The 21,381-nt window shown below is 46.8% G+C and overlaps 2 protein-coding genes across 6 annotated transcripts; one reads left to right on the top strand and one right to left on the bottom strand.

The window, feature by feature from the left end:
* The first annotated feature begins 1,558 nt into the window (after window positions 1–1,558).
* LOC133128533 (interferon-induced protein 44-like) lies at window positions 1,559–8,882 on the top strand. 3 transcript variants are annotated; one of them, XM_061242140.1, is made up of 9 exons: window positions 1,559–1,689; window positions 2,919–3,418; window positions 3,789–3,840; window positions 4,050–4,245; window positions 4,419–4,453; window positions 4,514–4,571; window positions 5,364–5,535; window positions 7,450–7,550; window positions 8,146–8,882. In XM_061242140.1, exons 2-9 carry the CDS (start codon window positions 2,932–2,934, stop codon window positions 8,335–8,337), a joined length of 1,293 nt encoding a protein of 430 aa, XP_061098124.1. In that variant the 5' UTR covers window positions 1,559–1,689; window positions 2,919–2,931; the 3' UTR covers window positions 8,338–8,882. The 3 variants fall into 3 exon arrangements, with proteins under 3 accessions (XP_061098124.1, XP_061098122.1, XP_061098123.1); XM_061242138.1 differs by having other exon boundaries at window positions 1,560–1,689; window positions 4,419–4,571; XM_061242139.1 differs by lacking the exon at window positions 1,559–1,689 and adding an exon at window positions 2,033–2,079 and having other exon boundaries at window positions 4,419–4,571.
* Window positions 8,883–8,884: 2 nt separating this feature from the next.
* On the bottom strand, window positions 8,885–17,890 carry LOC133128535 (rab GTPase-activating protein 1-like). 3 transcript variants are annotated; one of them, XM_061242142.1, is made up of 8 exons: window positions 16,924–17,869; window positions 15,416–15,502; window positions 13,955–14,065; window positions 13,028–13,132; window positions 12,059–12,142; window positions 11,585–11,656; window positions 10,694–10,930; window positions 8,885–9,320 (listed from the first exon to the last, which is right to left on the bottom strand). In XM_061242142.1, the coding sequence occupies exons 1-8, from the start codon at window positions 17,032–17,034 to the stop codon at window positions 9,216–9,218; spliced, it is 912 nt and encodes a 303-aa protein (XP_061098126.1). In that variant the 5' UTR covers window positions 17,035–17,869; the 3' UTR covers window positions 8,885–9,215. The 3 variants fall into 3 exon arrangements, with proteins under 3 accessions (XP_061098126.1, XP_061098125.1, XP_061098127.1); XM_061242141.1 differs by lacking the exons at window positions 8,885–9,320; window positions 10,694–10,930; window positions 11,585–11,656; window positions 12,059–12,142 and having other exon boundaries at window positions 13,034–14,065; window positions 16,924–17,057; window positions 17,116–17,890; XM_061242143.1 differs by lacking the exons at window positions 8,885–9,320; window positions 10,694–10,930; window positions 11,585–11,656; window positions 12,059–12,142 and having other exon boundaries at window positions 13,034–13,342; window positions 13,390–14,065; window positions 16,924–17,888.
* Window positions 17,891–21,381: the final 3,491 nt, after the last annotated feature.

The raw sequence follows: 21,381 nt of genomic DNA, 5'->3' as shown, positions 1-21,381 counted from the left end.
TACACTGATCAATCCATTCCATAATCACACACTATGTTCATAACATGGACCTGTTTAAACTATCCTGATCAATCCATTCTGTAATCACACACTATGTTCATAACATGGACCTGTTTAAACTATACTGATCAATCCATTCTGTAATCACACACTATGTTCATAACATGGACCTGTTTTAAACTATACTGATCAATCCATTCCATAATCACACACTATGTTTAAATTCTACTGAAATGCATTATTCCATGAAGAAAGCACAGATTTGAGGTAGTCCTACTCTGAAATGATACATAAATCCCCTGGATTTGGGGTTTCAAAACTTCCTTCATATTCTGTATCATTTTGTTCCACTGCATATATTTTATAAATGAGACATACGGTGCAACTACTGAACTACAGTTCGATTTCAGTAACATGTTTCTCTGTATTGCTTCCTCCCTCATACACTGAGAAGAAAGGTCTCTCTCTCTCTCTCTCTCTCTCTCTCTCTCTCTCTCTCTCTCTCTCTCTCTCTCTCTCTCTCTCTCTCTCTCTCTCTCTCTCTCTCCTCTCTCTCTCTCTCTCTCTCTCTCTCTCTCTCTCTCTCTCTCTCTCTCTCTCTCTCTCTCTCTCTCTCTCTCTCTAATCCACTATTTAATAATTAATCTACCAGACAATTCCAACACACTATATGCGCGTTTAGGCCACTGTTGGGTGCATTTGAATCTTCTTGTCACGTTTCACGCTTGTCACGTCATGTTTCATGTTTCATTATTGTCTTAGTTATTATATTGTCATGTCACGTAGTCTCGCCACGTTTTTTATGCTTTATTTCTTGTTACGTTTAATTTTCATATCTTGTTACGTTTCATGTTCAGTTCTTGTTACGATGTATTTTCTAGTCTTGTCATGTCACATTATGTAGTTTATTCATGTCACAGTTCACAAACTTGTTATGTCACGATTTATGTTTGTTCATGTTATGTTTTCCCGTTCATTGTTAAGCATACACTTGTTCGTGTCTTTCCGCTAACCTTGCGTTCACGCTTCCCTAATTGTTTCATTATCTTGTTAACTTGTCAATCCTCCACACCGGATTTCCATTCTGCATGCTGCTCTCAAGCTAATTGTCTGCACCCGTCTACACCTGCATATAAGCTCAGTGTTCAGGTCATGTCTTCGCGAAATTGTTGCCTCCTGTTCGTTAGTGCTTGGTTGAGCGGGTTCCAAGCCATTGTTGACCTGTTGTGCTCATGCCTGTTTATTGACTTCTGTTTTGCTCATGCCTGTTTATTGACTTCTGTTTTGTTGACTACTGCCTGCCGTCCGTCCGTCCGTCCGTCTGTACTTCTGCCCCGCTGACCGCTTTCCTGGTTACTGCCCTTTTTGCATGGTGTACTGATTTCGAGACTGCCTTCTCCATCGGTACTGAACTTTGGTTTTGTCTTGATTACCTGTGTATGAATTTGCTTGTTTTCAACTACGCTGATTAAACAATCCTTTGATAAAGACTTTATCGCACTTTTGTCTGTATGGTGCATTTTGGGTCCAACCCCCACGCACCAGTCTCCCTTCTGTTTTTTGCAGAACAAACTGAAAACTACTGGTCATATAGGTCATATAGCAACTGAAACAGAAATTGAAACGGTAAGCACTGCATTTGCTTTACTTAGTCACGCAAGACCGCACACCAGATTCATCAACGAGCAGGTATGTTGTCTTTCGCTATACTCATCTCAGTTTTGTCAATGAGAAAAGCTTGTTGGTTCTGTATATCCCGCGTTCAGAAATACACACGCATGGTTACCGAAACAGAGATTATCATGTGTTCGGTGTCGTATAGGACGTAGTTGAAGGGTGGAAAACGAACACGGCGAGACTGCAGTCAATAACACCACAAACGCAGATATTTAATGTTCCCTCTTATATTTGTCGTAGTGGCAAGATATAACTATAACCTGAAACGTTGAAAACAAAATCATCTAAAGTTGGGCGAAGCGAGGCCGATTTATTCTCGTTCTGCCTTTAGAATATGCAGTTTGCGCAAAGAAAGAGTTTGCGCAAAGAAAAGTGAAGTAGCCTATCCAAGCAGTTATACAGGTAAGAGATACTTTGTGTATATTTAATAATCAATAGGCACGGGCACGGGACTAAAGCCGAAATATATAACAGTTCAATGGAATTACCGAATTGGATGGGCTTGAATGGAACCACGTGATCACCGTTTCCCTTCCGGTTATATTACAGTTCGATGGTATACGATCAGAAATATGCGATTAGAATGTAACTGGTGTAGCCTGAAATAGGAGTGCCATTATGTCAAGATGAGTAAAAAAAAAAAAACGTTAACAGGGTAAGTCCAGGCGAAGAAAGAATGCGATATGTTTCCTTATTGAAGTTGATTGCACCTTCAACGTCACTGTTCAGTTCAGTGATCTTTGAAGCTATGGAGCTTATGGCCCCCGCGCTGTCAATTAAATGGATAGTTGAGGTTTTAAATCTATAATTTCAGTTTTAGTTTGTTTCGATTACCCCATGCAGACGTTTTGTTTACAATAAAGTATATTTTCATTATAGAGAAGTTTCTGGGGATCGATCTTCTTTGCAGTGGGTTTGTTGTCCTTAAGCAATAAACTTAACCTGTGACTTCACGTGGAAAGTCCCGGGCCCAGAAAGTAGGAATCGAAAGTGAAAGTCCTGCAGTGTGTTCCCCACCCATGAACTCAGCCAACTGATTCCAATCATTGTTCTGCCTCCTGACTGGGGAATTTTGCTGATTACCAAACCCTCTTAACACACATACTATAGTACAAACCCTCTAACACACACACTACACACAATACACTACAAACTCTCACACGCACACTCTCTCACACACACACACACACACACACACACACACACACACGCACAGTAAATGTAAACGTGTGTTCCTGCAGTCTCCAGCTGATCATGAGTGCTGTCAGGTCGTCTCTGTCGCGGGAGCAGGAGAGGCAGCTGAGCTCGCTGTTCGGCCAGGTGAAGCTGAGCCTCCTCTACAAAGCCAGCGTGCACGGCTACACCGCCGCTGCCTTCCACGGCAGGTGTGACCTGCAGGGCCCCACCGTGGTGGTGGCCTACAACCACGCAGGCTTTGTCTACGGCGCCTACACCAGCAGGGACTACGCCCAGAGCGGGCAGTACGTCGCGGACGAGCGCGCCTTCCTGTTCAGCTTCGGCGGCGAGCGGGCAGGGCGGAGCCCCCTGCGCTACACACCCAAGCTCCCTGAGCAGGCCTTCCAGGACGGGAACACCGGCCCCAACTTCGGAGCGCTGCTCTTCCTGAAGGACAACACGGCCGCCGTCGCCTGCACTCCCGGGGAGCTGTACAACTTCGCCCCGGTGGACGTGCACGGCGACGACCCGGCGCTGGAGGAATGCGAGGTGTACAGGGTGGAGGGTAATAAAAACACGGCCGGCTCCGTAACGTTTGGCAATTTTTTTTTATTTTTTTTTATTTTTTACATTTAAGAATAATATATTTTAGGAAGGATCAGCAACATATATTTGCCATATTTTCAGTGTTTTGTGGGACTGCTGACTGATGTACTGCCCATTACAAGTATTGTGTCTACATCTGTAGGCTCATCTTCCAGAATAGTTCATCCCAATATGGTCAGAATAGCCTCCTACTGTAACAAAAAATATTATAAATTAGGTCACAATATACAGAAAATACATTTGCGTTGTGTAAGGGATCAACCTCATGATTGACGCGTCCCATCGTCATTATTGAGACTGGCCAATCAGATGCTCTGCTTCTCTCTTAGATCTCGGAGGCCTCCTGGAGAAACCTTGGAGAAATGTCCTCTGGAATTCTGAGTAAGCAGCCATTTTACCCACCGTCTGAGCAGGACTGGGTGCGGTTAGTGCTGAAGTTAGTATGAAATAAGCTGAGTCATTTGGGATGGTCTGTCCGATATGGGAAGAGTTTCCCTGCCATCTCCATCTGTCTCTCCATCACTCCTCCATCTCTGTCTCCATCTCTGTCTCCATCTCTCCCTCCGTTCTGTGTCCGTGTCTCCCTGCAGGAAGAGGAAGGAGTTGCTGGACTTTGTGAAGAGCTACAGGCCCATGATGAAGGGGGTTCAGCAGGCCCGGATCCTGCTTGTTGGGCCGGTCGGGGTTGGGAAGTCTAGCTTCTTCAACTCCATCAATTCCATCTTCCGGGGTCATGTGACCAGCCAGGCCATTGCAGGCAGTGCTGTCAAAAGTCTGACTTCCCAGGTGCGTCAATCAATCACTCAATCACTCAGTCAGTCAGTCAGTCAAATAATAAAACAATCAGTCAGTCAGTGCATCAGCCAGTCAATCAGTCAATCAGTCAATCAGTCAATCAGTCAATCAGTCAATCAATCAATCAATCAATCAATCAAACAAGCAATCAATCTTTTGTTCAGTTCCGCAGCTACCGTGTGAAGGCTGGGAGGGAGGGCAAGCCCCTCCCCTTTGTGGTGTGTGACACCATGGGATTGGAGGCCGCCGCGGGGGAGGGGCTTCACTTGGATGACATCACAAGCATCCTGCGAGGCCATGTTGTGGACAGGTACCAGGTGAGGATCGCCGATACCTTCAGTCTGAAGGCACACTGCAGGGTCTATAGTGCTGCTGCGGTCCTGTGTTTCACACAAGTCTCCGTGGTAAAGCTTTATTTTACAGCTCATTATTTACTGGGTGACTGCACCGCTACTAATTATTAGGTAACTACTTTGATTTCCATGGTCAGTACGATGAAGCAAAGTCAGTAATTATGTGCACATGCGTTTCACAGCCCTGAAGCAAAGTCAGTAAGTATCATGTGCACATGTTTCACAGCCCTGTGGGCTTGCATCTGAAATAAAAATAGTTACCGAATGAGTACCTGATAATTACACAGAAAATACTAGGTAATTATCGCCTGTCCCCAACCCCACCCACTCACCTCCTGGCTCGTGTTAAAGCTTGTACATCTCCATACTTGGATAGCTGTTGCCGGCGAGGAGAGACGACTCTTTGGTGGACTGTTGAGGTTTGGTTTTTGAACAAGCTGAAACCTGACCCCACCCCACATCATGGATCGCATGGCACATGGTTGTTTTATAATGTTTTGTGAAGTGAGCACATTGCACAATCGCTTGAAAAGCATAGGGGGCGGCCTGTAGCGTAGTGGTTAAGGTAAATGACTGGGACACGCAGAGTCGGTGGTTCTAATCCCGGTGTAGCCACAATAAGATCTGCACAGCCGTTGGGCCCTTGAGCAAGGCCCTTAACCCTGCATTGCTCCAGGGGAGGATTGTCTCCTGCTTAGTCTAATCAACTGTACGTCGCTCTGGATCAGACTGTCTGTCTGTGTTTTCTCCGCTCAGTTCAACACGACAGTGCCCCTGCAGCCAGACTCCTTGGGGTACCGTAAGAACCCCTCGCTCTGTGACATGATCCACTGTGTGGTCTACGTGCTGGACAGCACCAAGCTGAACCAAATGACACCCAAACTGTGGGAGAAACTGACTGACATCCGCCGCAAGGTCAACCTGCTGGGTGAGTCACAGGGCCTGGAACACGCCTATTCTCCCATAACATGCCCCAAACATGCTAACCTTACTGTAACACGCCAAGAACATGCCTATTCTCCCATAACATGCCCCAAACATGCTAACTTTACTGTAACACGCCAAGAACATGCCTATTCTCCCATAACATGCCCCAAACATGCTAACCTTACTGTAACATGCCAAGAACACGTCTATTCCCACATAACATGCCCCAAACATGCTAACCTTACTGTAACACGCCAAGAACACGCCTATTCCCACATAACATGCCCCAAACATGCTAACCTTACTGTAACACGCCAAGAACACGCCTATTCTCACATAACATGCTAACCTTACTGTAACACGCCAAGAACACGCCTATTCTCACATTACATGCTAACCTTACTGTAACACGCCAAGAACACACCTATTCTCCCATAACATGCCCCAAACATGCTAACCTTACTGTAACACACCAAGAACACGTCTATTCCCACATAACATGCCCCAAACATGCTAACCTTACTGTAACACGCCAAGAACACGCCTATTCCCACATAACATGCCCCAAACATGCTAACCTTACTGTAACACGCCAAGAACATGCCTATTCTCCCATAACATGCCCCAAACATGCTAACCTTACTGTAACATGCCAAGAACATGCCTATTCTCACATAACATGCCCCAAACATGCTAACCTTACTGTAACACGCCAAGAACACGCCTATTCCCACATAACGTGCCCCAAACATGCTAACCTTACTGTAACACACCAAGAACACGCCTATTCTCACATAACATGCTAACCTTACTGTAACACGCCAAGAACACGCCTATTCTCACATTACATGCTAACCTTACTGTAACACGCCAAGAACACGCCTATTCCCACATAACGTGCTCCAAACATGCTAACCTTACTGTAACACACCAAGAACACGCCTATTCTCACATAACATGCTAACCTTACTGTAACACGCCAAGAACACGCCTATTCTCACATTACATGCTAACCTTACTGTAACACGCCAAGAACACACCTATTCTCCCATAACATGCCCCAAACATGCTAACCTTACTGTAACACACCAAGAACACGTCTATTCCCACATAACATGCCCCAAACATGCTAACCTTACTGTAACACGCCAAGAACACGCCTATTCCCACATAACATGCCCCAAACATGCTAACCTTACTGTAACACGCCAAGAACACGCCTATTCTCACATAACATGCTAACCTTACTGTAACACGCCAAGAACATGCCTATTCTCACATAACATGCCCCAAACATGCTAACCTTACTGTAACACGCCAAGAACATGCCTATTCTCCCATAACATGCCCCAAACATGCTAACCTTACTGTAACATGCCAAGAACATGCCTATTCTCACATAACATGCCCCAAACATGCTAACCTTACTGTAACATGCCAAGAACACGCCTATTCCCACATAACATGCCCCAAACATGCTAACCTTACTGTAACACGCCAAGTACACGCCTATTCTCACATAACATGCTAACCTTACTGTAACACGCCAAGAACATGCCTATTCTCACATAACATGCCCCAAACATGCTAACCTTACTGTAACATGCCAAGAACATGCCTATTCTCACATAACATGCCCCAAACATGCTAACCTTACTGTAACATGCCAAGAACATGCCTATTCTCACATAACATGCCCCAAACATGTTAGCCTTACTGTAACACACCATGAACATGCCTATACTCCCATAACATGCCCCAAACATGCTAGCCTTACTGTAACACGCCAAGAACACGCCTATTCTCACATAACATGCTAGCCTTACTGTAACATGCCAAGAATAGACCCAGTCAGTCCTACGACTGCACATTCATTGATTCTCCAATAACATTTACTTGAATGGATGCTCTCCAGGTGTTCCCCAGCTGGTGCTCATGACCAAGGTGGACGAGGCGTGTCATCACGTGGGCATGGACCTGAAGCAGGTGTACAGCAGCCACTTCATCGACAGGAAGGTGAACTGAGCACACAGTTTTTTCAAAATAAAAGATGTTCAGTGTGAAACACGTTAGACTCTGTGTTTAGGATCAGACAGTTCATAACTCCCAGCCCCTTCTGGAAATGGGCATTTAATTTGTCATTGATAGAGTGGACATGTGAAATATAGATGAGCGTGTGAGTGTGTGAGCATTTGTGTGTGTGTGTGTGTGTGTGTGTGTGTGTGTGAGCGTGTGTGTGAGCATGTGTGTGTGTGTGTGAGCATTTGTGTGTTTGTGTATATAGTGTGTGTGTGTGTGTGTGTGTTGCATGTCCTCCCTCTCTCTGGTGTCAGTGGCCGTGTGGTCATATAATTGTGTGATTGTGTGATCGTGTGGTAAAGTGATGCTGTGGTTGTGTGATCATGTGATCATGTGGTCATGTGATCGTGTGGTCATGTGATCATGTGATGGTGTGGTGGTGTGATCATGTGGTCATGTGATGGTGTGGTGGTGTGATGGTGTGGTAAAGTGATGCTGTGGTTGTGTGGTCATGTGATCATGTGATTGTGTGGTCATGTGATCATGTGATGGTGTGGTGGTGTGATCTTGTGACATGGCGGGTGGGGTGCAGGTGCAGGAGTTGGGGGTCTTCCTGGGGATACCCATATCCTGCATCATCCCGGTGAAGAACTACAGCCAGGAGCTGGAGTTGGACCCCTCTACCGACCTCCTGCTGCTCAGTGCGGTCCAGCAGATGCTCCGCTTCGCTGACAACTACTTCGACGACATTTACCTGGGGGCGGACGAGGACTGCAGCGAATAGCCCCCCCTCTACACACCAGGGGGAGGGGGAGCAGTGCGGAGAATAGCCCCCCCTCTACACACCAGGGGGAGGGGGAGCAGTGCGGAGAATAGCCCCCCCTCTACACACCAGGGGGAGGGGGAGCAGTGCGGAGAATAGCCCCCCCTCTACACACCAGGGGGAGGGGGAGCAGTGCAGAGAATAGCCCCCCTCTACACACCAGGGGGAGGATGAGCAGCGCAGAGAATAGCTCCCCTCTGTACAGTACTCTGTAGGTCATTGACTGCTATGACCCCCAAAGTGAAAGATTTATGTTATTGTTATTGTTGAAATATAACGGCAAGTTATCCTTTAACCCCAAAATGGCTCCTCCACACAGTTAACCTGCACTCTACACATTAAAGTGCTTGTCCTGCTTTGCTTAAACCAGTGTCCAATACGCTGTATATTTACCGTAAAAAATGTTGGCACAGATTTCTCAGATGCATGCTAAATGCTGTCAGCTGCTCCGTAAGTGTGCCCTCATTTTATACAGAGGTCAAATAAATAAACATCACACTCCACAATGCATAGTACAAATGGTTTTTATTGCGATCTTGTGTGCAAAAGGAATAAAAATGGCTTTTATTTTTAAATAAACATATTTATTTATCACAGAAACAGTTAGGTCACAAAGTTGGCTGTGATGTCACTGAAAATTGTCTATGCTGTCATACAAAATGTAGCAATTCTTATTGCCTCCCCCTATTAACCCACTGAAGGTAATATCAATTCACAACAAGGGCGAAAGTAAGCAGGGATGTCAATGAGCTATTGACAGAATGTACATTGGTATAAGAAATGATGTATTGGTATAAGAGATGGTGTATTGGGGTTAATGTCGCACAGGGGAGACAGGGTTAATGTTGCACGGGGGGCAGTTTGAGGGTGCGTAGTGCTTTGCTAAACCAGTTTTGGGTGTTGTGGAATTCACTCTTCAGTGCGTCCTGCTGGTGCTCCAGATCCTGAGGAAAGACAATATGGTAACCCAAGATGCTCAACTAGTATTCACTAAGACGCTCTCTCCCATATGGAAAAGTAATGCATCTAAATATGTGGTTGTAAATAAAAAATCTATTTAAATATATTGAGTAATACACACTCAGTGATCACTTTAAAAAAATTTAATTAATGTATTTCGATATATATTATAAACATATGTATTATATGTAACCACATTAAATATATTATAAACGTAAGTATATGTAACCACAGATATATTAAATATATGTAAGTATATGTCATAAATATGCAAAATTAGCCAATTTTTTATATTCAAATATATTTTCACAATATCTAGAATGTATGCATATCTGTTGAAAAAATCTGTGTACATTTAAAATGATAAAATACATGCAGTTCCCATATATATCCGTATATAATCTTTCAGCGCTGCTGTATTCTGTAGATATGAACCCTCTGCACATTTAATGGTATCAGCAGCAGTGACTGTGCTCCAGAAAGACACTTATTTTCCTTTACAAATGTGCAATGTATGGCAAATATATTGAACTACAATGCATTATCAAGCTCAGAGGAGACATTGCAACAAGTAACAGTATATGTGCATGTATACAAATTATGAGCCTTTTTTCTGTATTTTATATTTTCGTATGATAATCATGATATTTTCCAAAAGGTAAATACATAAGACATTAGCAATACATTGCAATATTTTCTGGAAGGGCTGGTCAGACTCCACTTCTGGGTGCCTCTTTCGGTCACATAATCCCGAGTCTTGCCTAAATACTTCAGATTTTCAGTGTAAAAAAACACGGGCATTTCAGCTCACGTCTCAACTCAGTTAAAGCTTCACAAAATAATAGAGTGAGCAGCTATGAACTGATTCAAAATGGCTGCCATTACAGTCCTTAAAATTCCATTTCCAGTCAAGGCTACTAGTTGTAGTTTTGATCACTAAAAGATAGTTTACCAGTCGCGTTTCTTAAAAGACCTCTGTGGGTAAGGTCCACAGAACAATAGAGCCCCTCCCTGTATTTAGACTGAAAACACCTTTTCAGACTGGCCCTTAGTCCGCCCTCCTGATTTACCACCCACCGCTCCCAAAAAAAAAAACGATGACTATTGTCATAACTACTCTACATTTGCTATTTATGAATTTGATGGTTTTCACTTGTTGAGGAACGTATGCAGCTGTATGACATGTTGGATTAAAAGCGTCTCCTAAACGACTAAAATGTAATGGACATGTAAGGTCACTAAAGGAACGGCTTCCTGTCGTGTTCGTTAAAACAGCCGTCGTGGTCACGGTCCGGACATTAACTTAATGTGGTTACGGTTGCCGAGGTGCAGGTTGTGGTCATGGTAACGGACAGACCTGTATCCTGCACTGGGCCTCCACCAGCTGGATTTTGACCTGGGCCAGCTCCTGCTCCAGAGCCTCCTGTGGTAACTGCAGTGCGCTGGTCTTCTGCTCCGGGTTCTGGTCCGGGTTCTGGTCCGGGTTCTGGTCCGGGTTCTGGTCCGGGTTGGAGCCCCACCCCTCGGACGGGGGCCTGAGCTGCCCCACCTCCTCAAAAATGACCTGGCAGTGCTCACATTCTCCCACCTGGCTCTGTGGCAGGGATGGCACAGGTGAGGTCTACAGGTGAGCTCACAGAGGGAAAGGTGTACAGGTGAGCTCACAGAGGGTAAGGTCTACAGGTGAGCTCACAGAGGGAAAGGTGTACAGGTGAGCTCACAGAGGGTAAGGTCTACAGGTGAGCTCACAGAGGGTAAGGTCTACAGGTGAGCTCACAGAGGGAAAGGTCTACAGGTGAGCTCACAGAGGGTAAGGTCTACAGGTGAGCTCACAGAGGGAAAGGTCTACAGGTGAGCTCACAGAGGGTAAGGTCTACAGGTGAGCTCACAGAGGGAAAGGTCTACAGGTGAGCTCACAGAGGGTAAGGTCTACAGGTGAGCTCACAGAGGGAAAGGTCTACAGGTGAGCTCACAGAGGGTAAGGTCTACAGGTGAGCTCACAGAGGGAAAGGTGTACAGGTGAGCTCACACAGAGAAAGGAGGTCTGCAGATAAGTGTACAGAATAAGGGGGGAATCAGGAAAGAATGGGTTTAACACATATGTACCAATAAATAATTCTACTTAATATTAAATAATACTAAAACAGCAGCTTCACTCTGTGAGACTGAAGGAGGAGAAGAGGCAGGTCATCACTACCACAGAAGAAGCAGAAAACGACCCTGAGAGAAGCCGTCCTGCGGATCCCACCTTCAGCAGGTCCAGCGCTGCCTCGGCCTGGACCTCCTCAGCTTCCAGCCTGGAGCTCAGCTGTGAACAGATCTACAGCAGAAGAGGGGCGTGTCTCTCATACCTTTTACACTGGCTTCCCATACCATGGCTTTCAAGCACAGAGAACCACATTTTATACTGTATCTGTAGCTAACAACACTGCACCACATCTCAAATCGATGACCCAGTGAGTACTGTACCAGTCTTTCCTGGTACTGCTTAAACTGATCCATGATGGTGGTAATGTACCTGTGTATATTGAGCCATAATGGAAGCCATGTGCCTCTTTGTATTGAGCCATAATGACAGTCATGTACCTCTTTGTATTGAGCCATAATAACAGTCATGTACCTCTTTGTATTGAGCCATAATGGCAGTCATGTACCTCTTTGTATTGAGCCATAATGGCAGTCATGTACCTCTTTGTATTGAGCCATAATGGCAGTCATGTACCTCTTTGTATTGAGCCATAATGACAAGTGCCTTTTTCCTCCGGGACTCTGTGTCCTCCAGCTGCGTGCGGATAATATCCTTCAGCTGCAATTTTAAGAGTTGAAACAACATCAACAAGCAACAATTAAAATGGATTTCACCCTCAATACATTTGTGATGATAAAAATATTTTCCTTCATTCATCATCATGCTGTCAATAATACATAATATTACCGTAAACATGGTTTCCCGCCTGTCTCAATGACAGATTTATCATTTTTGGACATAAGGCAGTAGAATATGAACTTTTCCAATAAAATCTATTTCTTATCATAAAGATCTCCCTTTAACATGATTTGTAAATTATTTGCCATTCTAAAGAAAGTTCCTTTTTTTGCTGTGTTTTGTATTTACACTGAATACCATTAAATGCATTCTGTTGCTAAATGCATTGTTGTTAATATAATACATTGTTTTACTCAAATGTTTGCCTCAACCGGGACTCATATTTAAACACCAAACCCTTAGTCATTGGCACAACAAGTTAGCAAATCAGCCAATCATGTGGCAGCAACTAAATACATACAGGGATGCAGACATGGTCAAGAGGTTCAGCTGTTTTTCAGACCAAATGTCAGAATGGGCAAGAAATGTGATCTAAGTGACTTTGACCGTGGAATAATTGTTGGTGCCAGACAGGGTGGGTTGGGTATCTCAGAAACTGCTAATTTCCAGGGATTTTCACACACAACAGTCTCTACAGTTCTGCACACAGAAACGTTTTGTTAATGAGAGACATCAGAGGAGAATGGCCAGACTGGTGATAGCTGGCAGGAAGATGTAGAAGAACATCTCTCAACACACAATGTGTCAAACCACAAAGTGGATAGGCTACAGCAGCAGAAGACCTCATTAGACTTCATTTAAAAATGAAGTCTAATAAATACATAATAAAGTGTATACTACATCCATCATGACCCTGACCCATACCAGCGTGGTCTCCTCCTCCTGGACCTGAACCTCCTCCATGGACCTGAACAGCTGCTGTCCCGCTCCCTGCAGCTCCTGATTCAGCTGTTCAGCCTTATCCTCCACCTGAGGACCCCCCAAAAAAATCACCCACCCAAAGGGACACATCCCTGTACGTGCACCCCAAATCACCCACCCAAAGGGACACATCCCTGTTCAGCAGGCTGGCTGGCTCTATGCAAGAATAGAGCAACATTGGCTCCTGTGTATTAGCCCCTAACCCGAACCATCTCTCACCTCATTCCTTACATAGAGCTGGTGCAGCAGCTGCCAGTGGTTAGCAGGTGAACCCGGGGCACTCACCTGGTCCAGGTGGTTAGCAGGTGAACCTGGAGCACTCACCTGGTCCAGGTGGTTAGCAGGTGAACCTGGGGCACTCACCTGGTCCAGGTGGTTAGCAGGTGAACCTGGAGCACTCACCTGGTCCAGGTGGTTAGCAGGTGAACCCGGGGCACTCACCTGGTCCAGGTGGTTAGCAGGTGAACCTGGAGCACTCACCTGGTCCAAGTGGTTAGCAGGTGAACCTGGGGCACTCACCTGGTCCAGGTGGTTAGCAGGTGAACCTGGAGCACTCACCTGGTCCAGGTGGTTAGCAGGTGAACCCGGGGCACTCACCTGGTCCAGGTGGTTAGCAGGTGAACCTGGAGCACTCACCTGGTCCAGGTGGTTAGCAGGTGAACCTGGAGCACTCACCTGGTCCAGGTGGTTAGCAGGTAAACCTGGAGCACTCACCTGGTCCAGGTGGTTAGCAGGTGAACCTGGAGCACTCACCTGGTCCAGGTGGTTAGCAGGTGAACCTGGGGCACTCACCTGGTCCAGGTGGTTAGCAGGTGAACCCGGGGCACTCACCTGGTCCAGGTGGTTAGCAGGTGAACCTGGAGCACTCACCTGGTCCAGGTTTTTCCGGAGGACGATCTTACTGGTGACGAGCTCGTGGGCGAGGATGTCGTTTTCCTGCTCCAGACGAATGCTGGCCTTCTGCAGCAGCTGGTTCTCTTTCTGCACAAACACATGCATGTTTACGTATATTTTGCAGAAACACACTGCGCATATAGGCAGCACGGATGGTGCAGTGGGTAGCATTGCCGCCTCACAGTAAGGAGGTCCTGGGTTCGAATCCCCGTCGGCCAGGGCCTCTCTGTGTGGAGTTTGCATGTTCTCCCCGTGTCTGCGTGGGTTTCCTCCGGGTACTCCGGTTTCCTCCCACAGTCCAAAGACATGCAGGTTAGGCTGATTGGAGAGTCTAAATTGCCCGTAGGTATGCGTGTGTGAGTGAATGGTGTGTGTGCCCTGCGATGGACTGGCGACCTGTCCAGGGTGTATTCCTGCCTTTCGCCCAATGTATGCTGGGATAGGCTCCAGCCCCCCTGCGACCCTGTTCAGGATAAGCGGGTTAGGATAATGAATGAATGAATGAATGAATGACACTGCGCATATTTAGGTATATTCTGCAGAAACAGATCCAGTGTGGGAAACACTGTAGAGCACCTCTGTGTGTTCAGAGATGCTCTTCTGCATACCACTGCTGTAACATGTGGTTGAGTTACTGTCACCTTTCTACAGAGTATCAAGCCTATAATGCTGTGTAAAAGGTGTTAAATAAATTAGTAACAATGAGGAGAAAAAATCTGGATAACTGCACTGAGTAAAACCCACAAAGCAGGATTACTGAGTTAGCTGGATAACCACACTGAGTAAAACCCACAAAGCAGGGTTACTGAGTTAGCTGGATAACTGCACTGAATAAAACCCACAGAGCAGGTTTACTGAGTTAGCTGGATAACTGCACTGAGTAAAACCACAGAGCAGGGTTACTGAGTTAGCTGGATAACTGCACTGAGTAAACCCACAGTGCAGGATTACTGAGTTAGCTGGATAACTGCACTGAGTAAACCCACAGAGCAGGGTTACTGAGTTAGCTGGATAACTGCACTGAGTAAACCCACAGAGCAGGATTACTGAGTTAGCTGGATAACTGCTCTGAGTAGACCCACAGTGCAGGATTACTGAGTTAGCTGGATAAATGCACTGAGTAAACCCACAGAGCAGGATTACTGAGTTAGCTGGATAACTGCACTGAGTAAAACCCACAGAGCAGGGTTAGTGAGTTAGCTGGATAACTGCACTGAGTAAAACCCACAAAGCAGGGTTCTGAGTTATTTGGACTTCAGTCCATTTTCGTTTTTTGCTATATAGCTAACTCTGACCCGATACTACTACTAAGAAAACATGAATAGAGTCCAAAGGGAAAACAGGCTTTTTAGGCGAAAATATAGGTGCCCACTGGTAAGGGGACAACTTCATATCAGCGAAGCTAAAGCTAAAGCGGGCCCCTTGCTTCTGACACACCTTGAACTTCTCAATGGTCGGTGGTGGTTGGCTCTCTCTCTGAAGTACCTCCTTCCTCTTCACCTCTCTCTGCTTCTGATTGGGCAGCTGATGAGGAGACGGGGCATTAAGGCAGGCGGCATTTCCACTGCACAGTGCCACTGACGTGGATCAGCCTATCCCACCACACACACACACACACACACACCCCACCACACACACACACACACACCCCACCACACACACACACACACACACACACACACACACACCCCACCACACACACACACACACACACACCCCACCACACACACACACACACACCCCACCACACACACACACACACACACACACACCCCACCACACACACACACACACACACACCCCACCACACACACACACACACACACACACACCCCACCACACACACACACACGTACACATACACACACATAGACAGACACACACACACACACACACACACACACGTACACACACACACACCACACACACACACACACACACACACACACCCCACCACACACACACACACACCCCACACACACACACCCCACCACACACACACACACACACACACACACCCCACCACACACACACACGTACACATACACACATATAGACAGACACACACACACACACACACACACGTACACACACACACACCACACACACACACACACACACACCCCACCACACACACACACACACCCCACCACACACACACACACACCCCACCACACACACACACACACACCACACACACACACACACACACCCCACCACACACACACACACACACACACACACGTACACACACACACACACACACGTACACACACACACACCCCACCACACACACACACACACGTACACATACACACACACACACCCCACCACACACACACACACACACACACATCCCACCACACACCACACACACACACACCCCGCCACACACACACACACACACACGTACACATACACAGACACACATACAAATACACACATACACAGACACATAAAGACACGCATAAAGGCACACTATATTTCCATCAAGCTTACTTCCATTGTTTAACATTGTTATCTGATTTCAAGAAAACAGTTTAAATCAGTGCACATATAGACATGCATACACACATGCACACACAGAGAAATGCACACACATATATGCATGTACACATGAGAACAAAAACACATGATGATCCAGCCTGCCAGCTCTAAGAAGTTAATCAGTGATTGGTTCACTGCAGGGCTGCTCTAAGAAGTTAATCAGTGATTGGTTCACTGCAGGGCTGCTCTAAGAAGTTAATCAGTGATTGGTTCACTGCAGGGCTGCTCTAAGATGTTAATCAGTGATTGGTTCACTGCAGGGCTGCTCTAAGATGTTAATCAGTGATTGGTTCACTGCAGGGCTGCTCTAAGATGTTAATCAGTGATTGGTTCACTGCAGGGCTGCTCTAAGATGTTAATCAGTGATTGGTTCACTGCAGGGCTGTTGCTGTACCTACCGCTGCTCGTAGCTTGGAATCGGCCACCAGGGACGAAAGCAAGTCTTCTTCTGTGGTCTGGTTTATGATGTGGGCATCATAGGCCACCGCAATGGACACCTCTTCCATCATTCTCACACAGGTCTGAGAGACAGGTGAACTCTCCCACAGGTACGAGAGACAGGTGAACTCTCCCACAGGTACGAGAGACAGGTGAACTCTCACACAGGTACGAGAGACAGGTGAACTCTCACACAGGTATGAGAGACAGGTGAACTCTCACACAGGTCTGAGAGACAGGTGAACTCTCACACAGATGAACAGGTAAACAGGAGAGCTCTCAGAAAGATGAACACGGAAACAGGTGGTCTTCCTCAGGTAAACAGGTGATCTCTCAGACAGGTAAACAGGTGATCTTCCTCAGGTAAACAGGTGATCTCTCAGACAGGTGAACAGGTGATCATCCTCAGGTAAACAGGTGATCTTCCTCAGGTAAACAGGTGATCTCTCAGACAGGTGAACAGGTGATCATCCTCAGGCAAACAGGTGATCTTCCTCTGGTAAACAGGTGAACTTTCTCAGGCAAACAGGTGAGATTCCTCAGGTAAACAGGTGAGCTTCCTCAGGTAAACAGGTGATCTTCCTCTGGTAAACAAGTGAGCTCTCAGACAGGTAAACAGGTGAGCTTCCTCAGGTAAACAGGTGATCTTCCTCTGGTAAACAAGTGAGCTCTCAGACAGGAAGGTGAGATTCCTCTGGTAAATAGCTGCACTGAGAGAGCTGCTGCAGGTGTGGCAGAATCTAACAGCTATTTCCAGAGCAAGCCTCACCCTCTCGAAGCAGCAAGAATGATTGGTTTGGCAGACGAAGAGGGAGAGAGAGAGAGAGAGAGAGGGAGGAGAGAGGGAGAGAGAGAGGGAGTGAGAGGGAGAAGGAGAGAGAGGGAAAGGGAGCGAGAGGGAGAGAGGGAGAAGGAGAGAGAGGTGAGAGAGAAGGAGAGAGAGAGAGCGAGAGGGATAGGGAGAGAGGGAGAAGGAGAGAGAGGTGAGAGAGGGAGAGAGAGAGAAGGAGAGAGAGCTGCTTCTGCCCCTCCCACCTGTCTCAGGTACTCGCACCTTCATACCCAGAGAAAAGCAGAGAAAAGCAGAGAAAAGCAGAGGAAAAGCAGAGGATCCTGTAGACAGCAGCACAGGACCCAAAACATCAGAAAAACAAGAACACGTGCATAAATAAACATAAAAACATGCATATAAATAAATATTAGCCAGTATGCACTGGCCATGCTACTGCAAGCACATCGTATTTAACAGTGATATCATGTACTGTCTGAAATAGGCACATTAAAAAAAATTGTGAAGATGCTTTTTAAAATAATGTCTCTGTGCAGCCCAAGAACCAGCCCTACCTGTGTGCGGGGGGGGGCGTTGTGTGCGAACCGGCCAGACCTGAGAATCAGCCCGGGAGCTGGGCGGGAACGCCGGAGGACAAAGCAGCAGGAGCGCCCACATTCCCAGTCGTCACTCCGCGGGGTGTGGGAACAGTGTCGAAGCGCGGAAACCGCGATATCTTGAGCGTCTGCAGGGTTAGCGGTGTAGGGCAGGGCTTCACGGGGTGAGGTTAGCTCACCTGAGCAAAGCACACAGCAAACCTCCGGACCCGGTCCATTCTGTCGTGGTTCGTTTGTGTGAATGCCTGACCCCGTGACAGACAGTGTGGTTGGGGGAATTTCAGCGGAATTACTGCGCACTACAATACTACAATAACGCGATTCTCGTTCAGGAGATCACACATCCCACAAATTCATACTTTTTTAAACCTAACGTATGCTCATTTTACTTTTTTGTTACTGTGAAGACAGCATTCGCTAATAGTATGAGGGGACGTTTCAGGCAGTCTGCTTATTTTCTTCAAAAGGCAACATTCTGTGAAAGACGTGGACATTTATACTTTTTATCCTTTTTTTAAAAAATACACTTTATTTAAAAACAATACAAGGAAGAAATAAATATATAAATAAACAGTACATATGTGAATACTGAGCAGAAGAGTCTGCGAGTGGACATCAGCTTTGCGTGAAGGAGTGAAGCGCTTTCATGTGTGTAAACTAGGCCACAGGAACCAGGAACCACCAAGATACTCTGGCTTAGTTCCTCACTCTAGAGCAGGGCTGCCTGTAGGTTTTCACTCCAACCCTAACAAAGCCACACCATCCAACAGCTAGCGCAGGGCTGCCCAACCCTTTTCCTGGAGATCTACCGTCCTGTAGGTTTTCACTTCAACCCTAACAAAGCCACACCTCATCCAACCACTCGAGATCTCTTTCAGCTGCTAATGAGCAGAATCGGGTTGAAATGAAAACCTCCCGGTCGGGCGGGGTTGGGCAGCCCCGCTCTAGCTGAAGGTTTCTGTTTCTGTGTTAGATGTGTTCTGCTCTTTCACTCAGTGCATTTTATCCAGGAAGATCCACATGGATCAGGATGCAAGCGTTGTTTCATAATGACGGTGATTTGCCACATGAATTCCTTTGATACTCATGAATACTGATAATATAAAAATGCAGATGAATTCATTTGATCCAGTGAAAGAAAGTGAGCAGAGGAATCTGTGCAATGGACAGAATGTGCACACTGCTGGAACCAGGGGGGAAACGAGGGCGTATTCAAACTAGCCCCACAGCGCTCTTCATCTTCCCTTCTGTCCAGGGGACTGAGCGAGACAAGCAGTACCTTCTAATAAAATGTAGAGCGTCCATTCTGCAAATGTGGAGGTTAAGCCCTTCAGCTGCTCAGTCACAGGGAAGGGCAAGTGCTCTGCAGACTGAACATGGCCCAGGTAATAAAAATAATAATAATAATAATAATAATAATAATAATAATAATAATAATAATAATTTGTTATTTAGCTGAAACTTATATCCAAAGCAACTTACAGTTGATTAGACGAGGCAGGGGACAATCCCCCCTGAAGCAATGTGGGGTTAAAGGCCTTGCTCAAGGGCCCAACAGCTGGGCCCTTCCGGGTCCCAGTCATGTACCTTACCCACTAGACTACAGGCTGGCCCAGTCATGTACCTTAGCCACTAGGCTACAGGCTGCCCCAGTCATGTACCTTAGCCACTAGGCTGCAGGCTGTCCCAGTCATGTACCTTAGCCACTAGGCTGCAGGCTGTCCCAGTCATGTACCTTAGCCACTAGGCTACAGGCTGTCCCAGTCATGTACCTTAGCCACTAGACTACAGGCTGTCCCAGTCATGTACCTTATCCATTAGGCTACAGGCTGTCCCAGTCATATACCTTAGCCACTAGGCTACAGGCTGCCCCAGTCATGTACCTTACCCACTAGGCTACAGGCTGCCCCAGTCATGTACCTTAGCCACTAGGCTACAGGCTGCCCCAGTCATGTACCTTAGCCACTAGGCTACAGGCTGCCCCAGTCATGTACCTTAGCCACTAGGCTACAGGCTGCCCCAGTCATGTACCTTAGCCACTAGGCTACAGGCTGCCCCAGTCATGTACCTTAGCCACTAGGCTACAGGCTGCCCCAGTCATGTACCTTACCCACCAGGCTACAGGCTGCCCCAGTCATGTACCTTAGCCACTAGGCTACAGGCTGCCCCAGTCATGTACCTTACCCACCAGGCTACAGGCTGCCCCAGTCATGTACCTTGGCCACTAGGCTTCTGGCTGCCCCGTAGGTGAAGGCAAAAGAGCAAGAACAGAATATTCCTGCTTTACTCCGACTTCCGCATTTCAAAATGAATTTGATTCAATACAAAGGTCAAAGGTCAAACTAGTACACAAGGGAACAGTCATTGGAGTAAAACATGTACGCACAGTATACTCTCGATTACGTCAGCCCAGTGTCATCACCGTCAGGCAAATACATCTTATAAATGGAATAAACCTTTTTCTTACTGCGGAGTGTGGGGAGTACTCTGAGACACAGTCACTCCTCTGACATCCCACCTCTTCAGAGCTGGTCTCAGAGCTGGTCTCAGAGCTGGTCTCAGAGCAACAGCCTGGACGTGTCGCTCTGACTCCACCTCATCTGTCCGTTCCCCTCCCCTCCTCCCCATCTCTCTGCCTCACTCTGCTGCTCCCCCGTCCTGATTTGGAGTACGTGTTTCTTGCATAGAAAAAGCTCTAAAAGTGTTCCTCTGTGGATTTTCAGTCCAAAGTATAAAAAGATTTCACGTGACTTTGCAATCCCCCTCTCTCCAGCCCATAAGACGTTTAGTCAGCCGTTTATTTGTTCATGAGTATGCCTGTTCGTTAATACAGAATTATTTTTGTTGATAAACGCACACGCACAGCTGCGCTGGATCAGGGGGGTCCTGTGTGCTCCCCCAGGTGTGTGATGTTGCCTGTCGGGTCGGGAGGGCCACAGTGAGAGGGGCCGGCTGGGGGCCCCAGCGGAGAGGAGGGGGCCACAGGGGGCCCAGGTCAGACGTCGGTGCTGAACACGGGCGTGTTGGGACCC

Source organism: Conger conger, chromosome 5 (assembly GCF_963514075.1).
Source record: "Conger conger chromosome 5, fConCon1.1, whole genome shotgun sequence".
NCBI classification, from domain to species: domain Eukaryota; kingdom Metazoa; phylum Chordata; class Actinopteri; order Anguilliformes; family Congridae; genus Conger; species Conger conger.
Note: the sequence above shows the minus strand (reverse complement) of the source record. Positions and strands in the feature narration are given on the sequence as shown.

Coding starts and splice junctions, on each gene's coding strand:
- LOC133128535 (XM_061242141.1), bottom strand. CDS start 17,034: ATGATGGAAGAGGTGTCCATTGCGGTGGCCTATGATGCCCACATCATA. Junction 15,503..16,923: donor ATTCCAAGCTACGAGCAGCG/GTAGGTACAGCA, acceptor TCTCCTCATCAG/CTGCCCAATCAGAAGCAGAG. Junction 14,066..15,415: donor CGACCATTGAGAAGTTCAAG/GTGTGTCAGAAG, acceptor GTGTTTGTGCAG/AAAGAGAACCAGCTGCTGCA.
- LOC133128533 (XM_061242138.1), top strand. CDS start 2,932: ATGAGTGCTGTCAGGTCGTCTCTGTCGCGGGAGCAGGAGAGGCAGCTG. Junction 4,572..5,363: donor ATGTTGTGGACAGGTACCAG/GTGAGGATCGCC, acceptor TTCTCCGCTCAG/TTCAACACGACAGTGCCCCT. Junction 5,536..7,449: donor CCGCAAGGTCAACCTGCTGG/GTGAGTCACAGG, acceptor GATGCTCTCCAG/GTGTTCCCCAGCTGGTGCTC.